The 12604-nt window shown below is 34.6% G+C and overlaps 1 protein-coding gene across 1 annotated transcript; it reads left to right on the top strand.

Moving 5' to 3' along the window:
- Positions 1 to 475: 475 nt before the first annotated feature.
- On the top strand, positions 476 to 1054 carry OR52E8 (olfactory receptor, family 52, subfamily E, member 8). The gene has a single exon (NM_001168869.1). It carries the CDS (start codon positions 476 to 478, stop codon positions 1052 to 1054), a length of 579 nt encoding a protein of 192 aa, NP_001162340.1.
- The last annotated feature ends 11550 nt before the right edge of the window (positions 1055 to 12604 follow it).

Genomic DNA, 12604 nt, shown 5'->3' with positions numbered 1-12604 from the left:
TATAATAATAAAAAAAGAAAGATTAGTATGTTATTGTGAATTTGACTAGAAATCTGAACAAAAGAAGAAGTGGAAAAAGAATTACTAATAGGAATTTTATAATTGCCGCTAGTGTGCCCAGCAACTTTATATGGCAGGAAGAATGTCTATGTCTAATGACACCCAGTTCCAACCTTCTTCATTCCTACTGCTGGGTATTCCAGGGCAAGAAGATGTGCACATTTGGATTGGAGTCCCTTTTTTCTCTGTGTATCTTGTTGCACTCCTGGGAAACGCTGCTCTCTTGTTTGTGATCCAGACTGAGCAGAGTCTCCCTGAGCTCACCTACTACTTCCTGGCCATATTGGATTCCACGGACCTAGGCTTGTCTACAGCCGCCATCCCCAAAATGCTAGACATCTTCTGGTTCAATATCAAGGAAACATATTTTGGAGGCTGACTTTCTTAGATATTCTTCATTCATTTCTTCACTGCCATGGAGAGCATCGTGTTGGTGGCCATGGCCTTTGACCGCTACATTGCCATTTGCAAACCTCTTCGGTACACCATGATCCTCACCAGCAAAATCATCAGCCTCATTGCTGGCGTTGCTATCCTGAGGAGGTTTTACATGGTTGTTCCACTAGTGTTTCTCCTTCTGAGGCTGCCCTTCTCTGGGTACCGTATCATCCCTCATACTTACTGTGAGCACATGGGCATTGCTCGTCTGGCCTGTGCCAGCATCAAAGTCAACATTATGTTTGGCCTTGGCAACATGTCTCTCTTGTTATTGGATGTGCTCCTTGTTGTTCTTTCCTATGTCAGGATCCTCTCTGCTGTCTTCTGCCTGCCCTCCTGGGAAGCTCGACTCAAAGCTCTCAACACCTGTGGTTCTCATATTGGTGTTATCTTAGCCTTTTTTACACCAGCAATTTTTTCCTTCTTGACACATTGTTTTGGCCATAATATCCCACAATATATACATATTATATTAGCCATCCTGTATGTGGTTGTCCCACCAGCCCTCAATCCTGTAATCTATGGAGTCAGGACCAAGCAGATTAGAGAGTGCTGAGGATTTTCCTCAAGACCGATCACTAACCAGTTGGAGGTTGGAGAGTCTGTCACTCTAACCTAATAGAAAGTGGAAAAACAGAAGAGAATGGTGCAGCCAATAACATTATTTATCTGTTAACTGAAGCTTTTGTTCCAATTATAATATTGAGAATTTTACCCTCATCGAACTCTTCTTTTCCAAGTTCTTTTATTTCTACTGCTGGATCCTCAAGGCAGTTTTATAAAGCATATATTAGTTTTTCCACTCTTGTGATTAATATACTAATGTTTGGAAAAGTTGAGTAATTTACTCAAACTATATGTTTAATAGGAAGTAGTACTTTAAGCCAAATAGATTGCCTTACAGTTTTCTTTAGCATGTTTAGGAAATAACAGAATACAGAATAAAATCCTTACTTTAAAAAGATAATAAACAGAATAAGTGGCTTCTAGAATTCTTGAAATAATAATAATAGCTTACTCTAGTAATAATATTAACCTACCATAAATGCAGTACAGATATATGGATATTAATAGGTATACTATACATGAATGTACTCAAATCATATCCATCATAATCTTCTTCAATAGTTACTATAATTTCCCTCATGCATCTAGAGATGCAAGCATAGTCATAAAATTAGATATTAAAGTAAAGGAAAAAGGAAATAATGCAGCATAAGCATGTCATATACATTTGTAAATATTTCATTCATTTGCTTATTTAATTATTTACATAATATTTACCTGATACATTTATACATATATGAATATATGTGCCTGTACGTATACATACTTCCACCATGTTTCGTGTGTGGGTTTATGAGCTGTAGGAACATTCAAAGACACAGTGTATTGTCCTTAAGTACTTATATATGTTCAGAAAAAAGAAATAATATGTTATTCCTAAAGTAGTGTTGAGACATATGTTTTTTTCTTCAGGAGATTTGGAAATTGTGTGGCTATTAACAGTTTCATTCATAATGAAATTTATGATCCCTTAAAAATTTTAGAGGAAGATGATTGCAGGAAGAACATCTTGAATATAAGTTCTTTATTGCCACTCTGTCTGCCATTTATACAGTTAAGATATAGGATTAGGCAGTAGACCACAAGTAACATATCCAGACTATAAAGCAAAGACACTTAAATTTAGCTGTGATTCAATTATCTCCCATAGAAAGCAGCCCTTAGGTTAATTATTGGGTGACCAGATAGGAGCAGAATGTGCCGTGTGGAAATTAAGGGTTTAGGATAAGATTCTACCATTTTCTTATGGGATATTCCAGAGAGTGATGACATGGAGGATCTCCCTCTCCTGGCTTCAGGCGAGGTTCTACTTGTCATACAAATCCTCCTCAGGGTCACAGCACTGCAAATGGGCAGGTGTTTACTGGTAGAATGTAGGCTGGAAGGCTGTAGAAGTACTTGATGGTTTCTTTCTTGGAGAAAATTCTCAGGCTATGGCAAGACAGTTGAGTGTATTCTAAAGACATCTCAGTAGACAAAGTAGGGCTGGAAAAATTCAGGTAGGGCTCAGGACTGAGGGAGTAGCAGGAACTAGGGAGGAGAGAAGCAATACCAAGGAATATGGGTAGAGAGAAAGTGAGATATTCTGGATGAAATTTAAAAGGATTATAAGAGTGAAATGGTAGATACATATTCTTTTACAATCACATTCAGAGAAATCTAACAGGTAAACAAAAGATACATTCATTTTTTTGTTGTTTCTGTATCTTTCCTGGGTTTGCTTTGTCTTCCTGTGTCTGGATAAGTAATTTTAATAATTTGAAAAAATGTGTATGTATTTGTGTTTATATGTTCATAGAAAGGAAATGATAGAAGGCAATTTAATTTACCAGCATGGATTGAATCATTGGATATATCAGTTTGAATGTACTGATTGAACCAGCACTTTCTCAATAGTGATAGGCAAGACTTTTTTCTAGATTTTATTCCAGGGATGCAAGGATGGCTCAAGATACATAAATCAATAAATGTGATTCATCACATAAGGAGAATTAAAAACAAAAAATATATGATCATCTCAATAGATGTAGAGAATATTACGTAAAATTCAGCACCCCTTCAAAATAAAAACTTTCAACAAAATGGGCATTGCAGGAACCTTCCTCAAAATAGTAAGATCCGTATATAACAAACCCAGCTGATATCATATTGAATGGGTAAGCCCTGAAAACATTCTCCCTACGAACCAAAACAAGATGCCCACTTTTATTCTCCCTTTCAACACACTACTGAAAGCACTAGTCAGAGCAAACAGGCAAGAGAAAGAAATAAAAGGCATCAAAATTGGAAAAGAGGAAGTCAAATTCTCTGTTTGCTAATACAATGTTATGTTGAGAAACTTTTAACGCCTCCTCCAAAATACTCTTAGATTTGATAAATAAAATCAGTAAGGTTTCAGGATAGAAAATTAATGTACAAAAACCAGGAGCTCCTTGGGAAATCTTTCCACAGTGCCTGAACTAATTTACATTCTCACCAACAGTGTATAAGCATTCCCTTTTCTCTGAAGCCTCTCCAGGTTTTTGATTTTTAAATAATAGCCATTTTGACTGGTATGAGATGGTGTCTCATTGTGGTTTTGATTTGCGATGATTGGTGATGCTGAGCTTTTTTCATATGTTTGTTGGTCTCTTTTATGCCTTCCTTTGAGAAGTATCTGTTTCTGTCCTTTGCCTGTTTTTTAATGGGGTTATTTGTTGCTTATTGATTTGTTTAAATTTCCTGTGGATTCTGGATACTAGACATTCATCAGATGCTTAGTTTTCAAATATTTTCTCCCTGTCTGTAGGTTGTCTGTTTGCTCTGTTGACAGATTCTTTTGCTGTGCAGAAATTTTTTATTTTAATTAGATCCCACTTGTCAATTTTTGTTTTTGTTGCAATAGCTTCTTGGGATTTACCCAAAAATTCTTTGCCAAGGCCAATGTTGAGAAGAGTATTTTCTAGCTTTTTGTCTAGGATTTTTATGGTTTGAGGTCTTACCATGAATCTTTAATTCATCTTGAGTTAATTTTTATATACAGTGAAAGGTAAAGATCTAGTTTTATTCTCTGCTTTTGAAAAGAAATGGAAACCAGGTATCTGAGCACTATTAATTGAATAAGGAGTTCTTTCCCCACTCCTCATTTTGTTGACCTTGTCAAAAATCACATGGTTGTACAAGGCCGCTTTATTTCTGAGTTTTCTAGTTTGTTCCATTGGCCTATGTGTCTGTTTTTATAGAAGTGTCATGCTGTTTTGATTACTGTAGCCTCATAGTATAGTTTGAAGTCAAGTAGTGTGACGCCTCCAGTTTTGTTCTCATTGCTTAAGATTGGTTTGTCTATTTGGGTTCATTTTTGATTCCATATGAATTTTAGAATAGTTTTCTTTTCTAATTCTATGAGAAATGCTATTTGTATTTTGATAGGAATAATGTTGAATCCATAAATTGCTTTGGGCAATAGGTCATTTTGATGATATTGATTTTTTCCAATCCATTTTTCCAGTCTAGCATGGGAACATAGGATGCTTTTTCATTCATTTGTTTTGCTTCTGATTTTCTTTCATGCTGTTTTGTAATTCCTATTGTAGATATCTTTCACCTCCTTGATTAACTGTATTCCTAGGTATTTCATTTTGTTTGTGGCTATTGTAATCGGGATTGTGTTCTTGATTTGATTCTCAGCCTGAACATTATTTTTATATAGAAATGCTACTCATTTTTGTACATTGATTTTATATCCTGGAACCCTGATAAAATGGCTTCTCAGTTCTACTACCCTTTTGGCAGAGTCTTTAGGTTTTTCTATGTATAGAATCATATCATCTGCAAAGAGAGACAGTTTTCTTCAAACAGAGATACCATTTAACCTGGTGGTCCTACTACTGGATATATACCCAAAAGAATATAGCTCATTATACCAAAAATACACAAACACTCATATATTCATCACTGTGCTGTTCACAATAGCAAAGACAAAGAAACAACCTAGGAGCCCATCAATGGTGGAGTGGATAAAGAAAATGTGTTACATATAAAGTATGGAATACTAAGCAGTCATGAAAAGAATGAAATCATATGAATGAAATCAAAATGGATGGAGCTGAAGGCCATTATCTTAAGCAAATTAGTGTAGGAACAGAAAAACAAATACTGCATGTTCTCACATGTGAGAGCTGAACACTGAGCAGACATGCTCATGAACATAAGAACAATAGACACAGAGGACTAATAGAGGGGGGAGGGAACGAGGGGGTTGTCAGTTGAAAAACTGCCTATTGAGTACTATGCTTACTACCCGGGTCCAATACACCTAGGTAACAATGTGCACTCTGTATCTAAAATAAAAGCTATTTTTTAATAAAGGGTAATAAAGATTAGTAGCATTCCTAAACACCAATAACGTTCAAGCTGAGAACTAAATCACAAAGTCAATTCCATTTACAATAGCTTAAAAAATACCTAGGAGTATATAAAACCAAGGAGATGAAAGATCCTTACAAGAATGTATTCTAATTTCTTTTTTCATTGCTAATTTTAAGTCATCGATTATTTTCAATCGTGCATTTAACTTACAGGTAAATAAGTTAGCGGGGTTGGATTTTATTGCTGATTTCAAATGTTACTTATATTTATAATTTGGTATGTGTCTCTGTCTCTTTTTGTGTGGCTTTAGGAAATGGTTATTTAACAATATTCTGGATGTGTTGAAAAGCAACGTGCATTTTCCAATTAGTTCTCTAATGTACATTCTCTTTATTTTACTTACTTTTGTGTACTTAGTTTATTTCTAAAAGTGTTGAGTTAAAATCTATTTCTATAAATGTTGATATATCAATTACATTTTTATTTCGATTACCTGTTGTTACAATTGTTTCAAAGTTATATTTCAAGGTGGGTAACATTCTTGACTCTCATGTGTCCTTCTCTAAGAATTCTTTGAATTCTATTGTTTCGTAATTAGTGTACTGGTGTAACACCTTTTTTACGTTTTTCAATTTGCTCTGTATGTTTTACAAAGTAAATATATTTAACAGTGTTTGTCATTTAAAAACTATTCATAAAAATTTGTCATACATAGAACAGAGAACACACACATAGCCAGTCAAAAATTGTAAATATTTTCTTAGATGTTTCACATATATGCAAAAACACAACTTCTTATTAGAATATTTTAAGATAAATTACAGATGTCAAAACAATGCACCATAATACTAAGTATACTTATCCAAAAATATAAATTTTTGCAATATAACCATTAATCTCTGCTGTATGTGTCCCTCTATGTGCGTATCTCTGTGTGTCTGGGAGAAATTGTGGAAGGAACCACATCATGTTTTCTATTCTGTTCTGTAGTCTATTTTACTTTATTCTATTCTACTATATATTATTTTATTATATGTGAATCAAGCAAATTTTGTTAAGACCAATTCATATGCAGTACTCTGAACTTTGTATTGTCTCACATTAGGATGTACAGAATGCTCGGTTATTCCCAAAATGGTGCTAGGTTGAATTAATAAGACAGGAAGTAACAATGAGACTTCTCATTTGAAAAGTTAATTTTACCTGTGCCTGCTTTCTTATATGATTGTCAGTATCCTGCGAGCGGCCAAGTTTGTTTCACACTTTAGTCAAAGTTTATCTAGACATAAAATAGGGACAGGAAAGAGAAGATATAGTCTTATAAGGCCTAACTTCATGTAAAAGCATAGTAAAATCAGAAAAATTCAAAACACAAATATTCAGTTCAATAAATTTCCACAGGGTGATAAAATCTATGATACCGCAATCAAAATTTAGGAACAGAATCTATCGTAATGTTTAATTTTATGTGTCAACTTGACTGGGCTATAGCAATTTCAGATATTAATAACTGGATGTGTCTGTAAGGATGTTTTGGATGATATTAACATTTGAATTGTAGACTGAGTAAAGCTGATTGCCTTACCTGCTGTGGTTGGGACTCATCCAATCCATTGCAGGCTTGAACAGAGTATGATGTTGAATATTAAAGAATGTTTTAGCCAAACTGTCTTTGAGCTGTACCATCAGTCTTCTGCTTTTAAGCTCAGACTTGGACTGGAACTTAAACCACTGACTCTCCTTGTTCTCAGGCCATTGGACTCAAACTAGAACTTGCACCGTGCATCTACTGATTTATGTGTATTTTATTTGCAGTCTCTACCCACCAAGTAAATAACCACTATTTAAATTTTCATCACTATCAAATAGTTTTACCTAGTTTTAATTTTATATAAATGGAAACATTACTGAATAGTCACATTTATATCTGGCCTTTACTTAAACACATTTTTGTATGTGCTCATTATATGTAGCAATGGCTTCCTTATTTTCACTGCTGTATGTTATTCTGTCGTGTGAATGCACCACAGTTGCTTTCTCTGTTCCACCAACATTACAGTTGTTCCCACTTTGGACCTTTGATAAACAGCCTCTAAAATGGCACCCATTGATTCTTACCTCCTGGTATGGATGTCCTTGTGTCATCCCTTCCCCTTGGGAGTAGGTTTAATTAGGTATTTCTTTCTAGCAATGTGAATAGGGAGAGGTGATGAGATGCCACCTCTTGATTTAGATTTTCACAAGACTATGTCTTTTGAGTGTCTTCTTTTTTTCTTTTTTTTTAAAATTTTCCTTTAAGTTCTGGGATACATGTGCAAAACGTGCAGGTTTGTTACATAGGTATACATGTGTCGTGGTGGTTTGCTGCACCTATCAACCCATCATCTAGGTTTTAAGCCTCGTAGGCATTAGGTATTTGTCTTAATGTTCTCCCTCCCCTTGTCCCCCACCCCAAGACAGACCCCGGTATATGATGTTCCCTTCTCTGTGTCCATGTGCTCTCATTGTTCAACTCCCACTGATGAATGAGAACATGTGATGTTTGGTTTTCTGTTCCTGTGTTAGTTTCCTGAGAATAATGGTTTCCAACTTCATCCATGTCCCTGCAAAGGAAATGAACTCATTCTTTTTTATGGCTGCATAGTATTCCATGGTATATATGTGCTACATTTTCTTTTCATCATCACTGGTCATTAGAGAAAAGCAAATTGAATGTGTTTTTATTCGCTCTCTCAGGCTCTTACTCTGAGAGGAACTAACTGTTAGCTGCTTCCTGGAAATAACCATAAGACAAAAACAAAACAAAACAAAACAAAACAAAAAGCAAAAAAAAAACTGTACACCACAAGCCAACAACCAGATCGGTCTGAGGCCTTTCAGTGGCTGTGTGACTGACGTGGAAGTGCATGTCTGCAGTGGAGCCATGAGACAACTGCAGCCCTTGTTGCTTCATATCTCTTATTTTATGATGTATTTATTGTTGTGCTTTTTAAAAGGAGTAAGACCACCAATACAACTAGAAATAAAAGTGGTAATAATTGCTATGTCTATTTTATCTCTCATCCATGAGGAATATATTTTAAAATATTTTCAAGTATGATATTTGCTGTGGCGTCTTAGAAGCATAGGCACTGCGCAGATTTTATACTTATAGTTTGTTGGTAAAAGTGTTTTCCTAGGAATTTAAAAATTGATGTCAAGTAGCAAATTTGTTTAAATAAAATTATTCATGATAACATCAAGGTTATAATTTGTATTTTGAAATCACTTTATTTTTTTCAAAATTGATATTACTAAGCCTTTTGAAATTTTAAATTTTTTGAAAATCCATGCTGTACCTTTTTGAGACTTTTTATTTTATGTTTCTTTTCTACCACATTATTTTATTAATTTTTTTTACTATCTCTTTCATCTTTGTATTTTATTTGCCATTTCATTCTGATCAGTTAAAGTCAACATTGGATGACTTATTTTCAGCATTTCTTATTTCCAAATGTATGCATTTACAAGCTTCCTCTTTCTTTTACATGCAGCTGTAGCTTATTAGGCAAGCTTTAGGAACCAACACGGAACATGGAAAGTGTACTTGTACTGTCACCAGTGAGTTATGTGAATACATGAAAGATTTGTCTTTCACAGAAATCTGTTAAGGACACTATGATTTGAAGGTGTGAGGGATTGATACAGTGATCTGCAAGAGAAGTCATGAAAGAGAATGAAAAAAAGTGTCTTCAAAGCATCTGTTTACATTGTACTATGACATAAGAGACCCATTAAGGCACTGAGGGGACAGCACCTAGTAAGAGTGTGTTCCAGTGAGTTTAGGCTTCTCCTTTTGGATTTATTTTATTATTTATTCAGTAAGTAAATATTAATTATGCAACCACTACATTATAAACACTGTCCTAATGACTTGGCATATAACCATGAGAATCAGTCATAGTCTCTGCCTTCAAGGAATGAATATACTTACAAAACGAGAGAAAAACCAGTGAATACAATATAATTTCAAGTAGGTATAAATGTTAGGAACCAAGGTAAAGCAAGCTAAGAAAATAGAGTTGGAAGAATGATCCTTTTAAATCCAATGGCCAGAAAATTATTCTTTGAGGCCCAGATATTTGAGGAGGGATAGATGAAGTAAGGGAACAAAACATTGGAAGGTATTAGAGAACAATGTTCCAGATTGTATGAGTAGAAAAGGCAAAATCCCTAGGATAAAAGTGAGCTTAGAATTGAGAAATGGCACAAAGTACATGCCCAGAGAGGAGGGAAAAGAGGAGTGAGTGGCAAGAGATGGGTTTGAAGAATAATTCCAGGGCAACCGAACGTTGTAAGTTTTTATCAAATACAGTGAATACAGAAGGAAATGGGATCAATGTATTAGTAAAGTTTTATTCCATGAAGTACACTTATCAGGAGATGGTTTGCATTGTAAACTTGCATTTTTTATATAGATTACGTGAAGAGACTATAGATTTATGCTTCAAGATATGTGAGAGTGGAAGTGAGAGGCAAGTACAGAGAGAGAAGAGGGAAAGAGAGCAAGTGAGAGGAGAGAGATGGAAAGACAGAGATTGAGGAGAGAGAGAGAGAAAGAGGATTGATTTATAAAGTAATGAAGACTGTAGGATTGGATCTGAACCAATAAATCAGGTATTCACCAGGGGTTTTGAAATTTAGTTTAAAAAGAAGAAATCATACAAATTATTGTTGGTAAAAAAATGATTATTTGGACCAATGAAGAATATTTTTCTCTAGTATGTGTAGGGCAAAAGGGACTGCAAAACAAATTTGAAGTGCCTTTTAATTAAGTCGTGCCACTGTGTCATATATACAGCAGTTCCTATCCCAAAGGAATCAAAGTTTTAATGAAAACATAAATGCCTTCTCTTCAGCATGCTAAATTGTTCACTCATGCAGATGCCAAATGGTGTTCAAAATGATGCTTCTTAGAGATTTAGAGATCAAGGTAAGTCATATCAAAATTCAGCCACAAAATACAATAGGAGAGATGGAGAAAGGCTTATGTCAAACTTATAAGGAAAGATAGAGGACAGAGTATGGAGAGAGAAAGCACAATCATACTCTTGACCTCCCCAAAACTACACATGCTTTTTTACATTCATATATACCTGTAACCCTGCAAAATTTCACACATGAAACCAACAAGACTGCAAAGCTGATGAGGAAGATGATGTAGCAATATATCCTATAGCTCTTGTTTCTGAACCTTATGTACAGGAGCTTAAATGTGATAGCAAAAGGACAGGATTTTTTTCCTGCTTTTATTGGGTAGTATTAGGTATACTAAAGGTAATCAGTAAATAAGTTTTTAATAATCACATTTTTGAAGAAATGAATTGTGAATCATGAGCCTGAGGAATAGAGTCTTTTAAAAAGAGTCTCCAAAGTTAACGTGACAAAGAAGCTGATAAAGGAAATCAGCTTTGGTGCTGGAATGATGGGCATGAGACTGGAAGATTAAGCAGATATAAAATTAAAACATGCACATTTTATCTTCTGTTTACCATCATCTGACAAGGGACATGAAATGAGGTGTGTATGAAGACTTTGTGAGGGTTATTGGATTAAGGTGCAGTAAAAAGAAGCAAGGTTTGAGAATATGTCTGCCAGATATAATTCTGTGTAAACCTTAGTCTTAGAAGGTCAAACAAAGGTGCTGGAACCTAGTTTTATTTCTGAACCCAACACAAATTGGAGAATATACAAATGCATGCTGTAATAATAGGTCAGCATACAGTTATAGAATAAGGGACTAGATGTTTTGAGAAATGTTTGTAGACTTGGAAATGATGTTTTCTCAAATAAAAGTCCCAGTTAAAAAACTCATTTAGAAAAATCCACAAAATATGTGTGAGAAATTGATTTTCATGATATACAGCCTTATTTTATCTTTATGAGTTTCTGTTTTACCAACAGTAACTAAGATACCAGGTATTTCTTAGGACATAGAAGTGCATATACAGAGTTCAGAGTTCAGAGGACATTTTACTGTATCCCTGTAAAAACTAATGCAGAGAACCAAGATTCTGGGATTTTGTCCTGGCTGGACAATATATTTCTTTTCCTCACTTTGTCCTTGTTTTTGTCTCCATAGAAAATTTTATATATATATGAGAGAGAGATAAAAAATATAGAGAGATAAATATATCTCTATATATAGAGAATAAAATATATAATATATAAATACATATAATATACAAAATATATGTAATATATAAATACATATTATATATAAAATATATATATTAAGCAATTTTTCTTTAAGTCACAGCCAAAGCCCAACTTCTTCCCTGGAATTTTCATTGCCCCATCTCTACACCTGCAACATTTGATGTGTTTTTTTATCATAGCACTTGCAATGCAGCTTTAAAATTTCTTCTCTGGAATTGTATCTCTGTCTACACTGTGGTCTTTTTGAGAGCGTTTGACAGGTATTACTCAAACGAATGCTGGCTGGCAAATATAGGACCTCGTAGATATTTGGTGGAATAAATTGTGAAGTCCCTTCCACATCTGTCATGTATTATTCACTAATGGGGAAAGAAGGAATTGTGTCTTTATGTCTGATTTTCTTATTACAGATCTGAGAACTTTAAAGCTATTGTCAACAGTCTCAATAACTATGTATATATTCTCCATCTTGAGAAAATTTCCCTAATTTTCTCCCATTTCTGCTAGCCATCATTAGCTTCAAATGGGTAGTTTTTTGTAGACTCTTGCCTTGTTACAGGTTTAAAGTAGAGCGTACTGATTTTATTTGCTCCTAATGGTGACCACTGGACTCTGACTTCTTCGAGCCTCCACATATTCTCAAATTTGAATCAAAGTGTTCTGTGCAATTGTGCAATTCAAAGTCAATCACTTTCACATTATCTGTAGAACTAGTTTTAGAAGAGAATTTGTTCAATAATAAACATCTCTCACATTGATTTTTGAAAAATTTAATTTATTATAAATGAGCTCAGAATTTTTCTTTTTTTAAAATTTATTTAGTATTATTAATATACTTTAAGTTCTAGGGTACATGTGCATAACGTGCAGGTTTGTTACATATGTATACTTGTGTGCCATGTTGGTGTGCTGCACCCATCAACTCATCATTTACATCAGGTACCGCTCCCAATGCAATCCTCCCCCCTCCCCACCCCATGATAGGCCCCAGTGT

This window comes from Papio anubis, unplaced genomic scaffold (assembly GCF_008728515.1).
Source record: "Papio anubis isolate 15944 unplaced genomic scaffold, Panubis1.0 scaffold93, whole genome shotgun sequence".
Classification (NCBI taxonomy): Eukaryota; Metazoa; Chordata; class Mammalia; order Primates; family Cercopithecidae; genus Papio; species Papio anubis.
The sequence above is the reverse complement of the archived record's forward strand: the minus strand, read 5'-3'. Positions and strand labels throughout refer to the sequence as shown.

Excerpts from the sequence above, each read along its gene's own strand:
- OR52E8 (NM_001168869.1), top strand. The coding sequence starts at position 476 with ATGGAGAGCATCGTGTTGGTGGCCATGGCCTTTGACCGCTACATTGCC.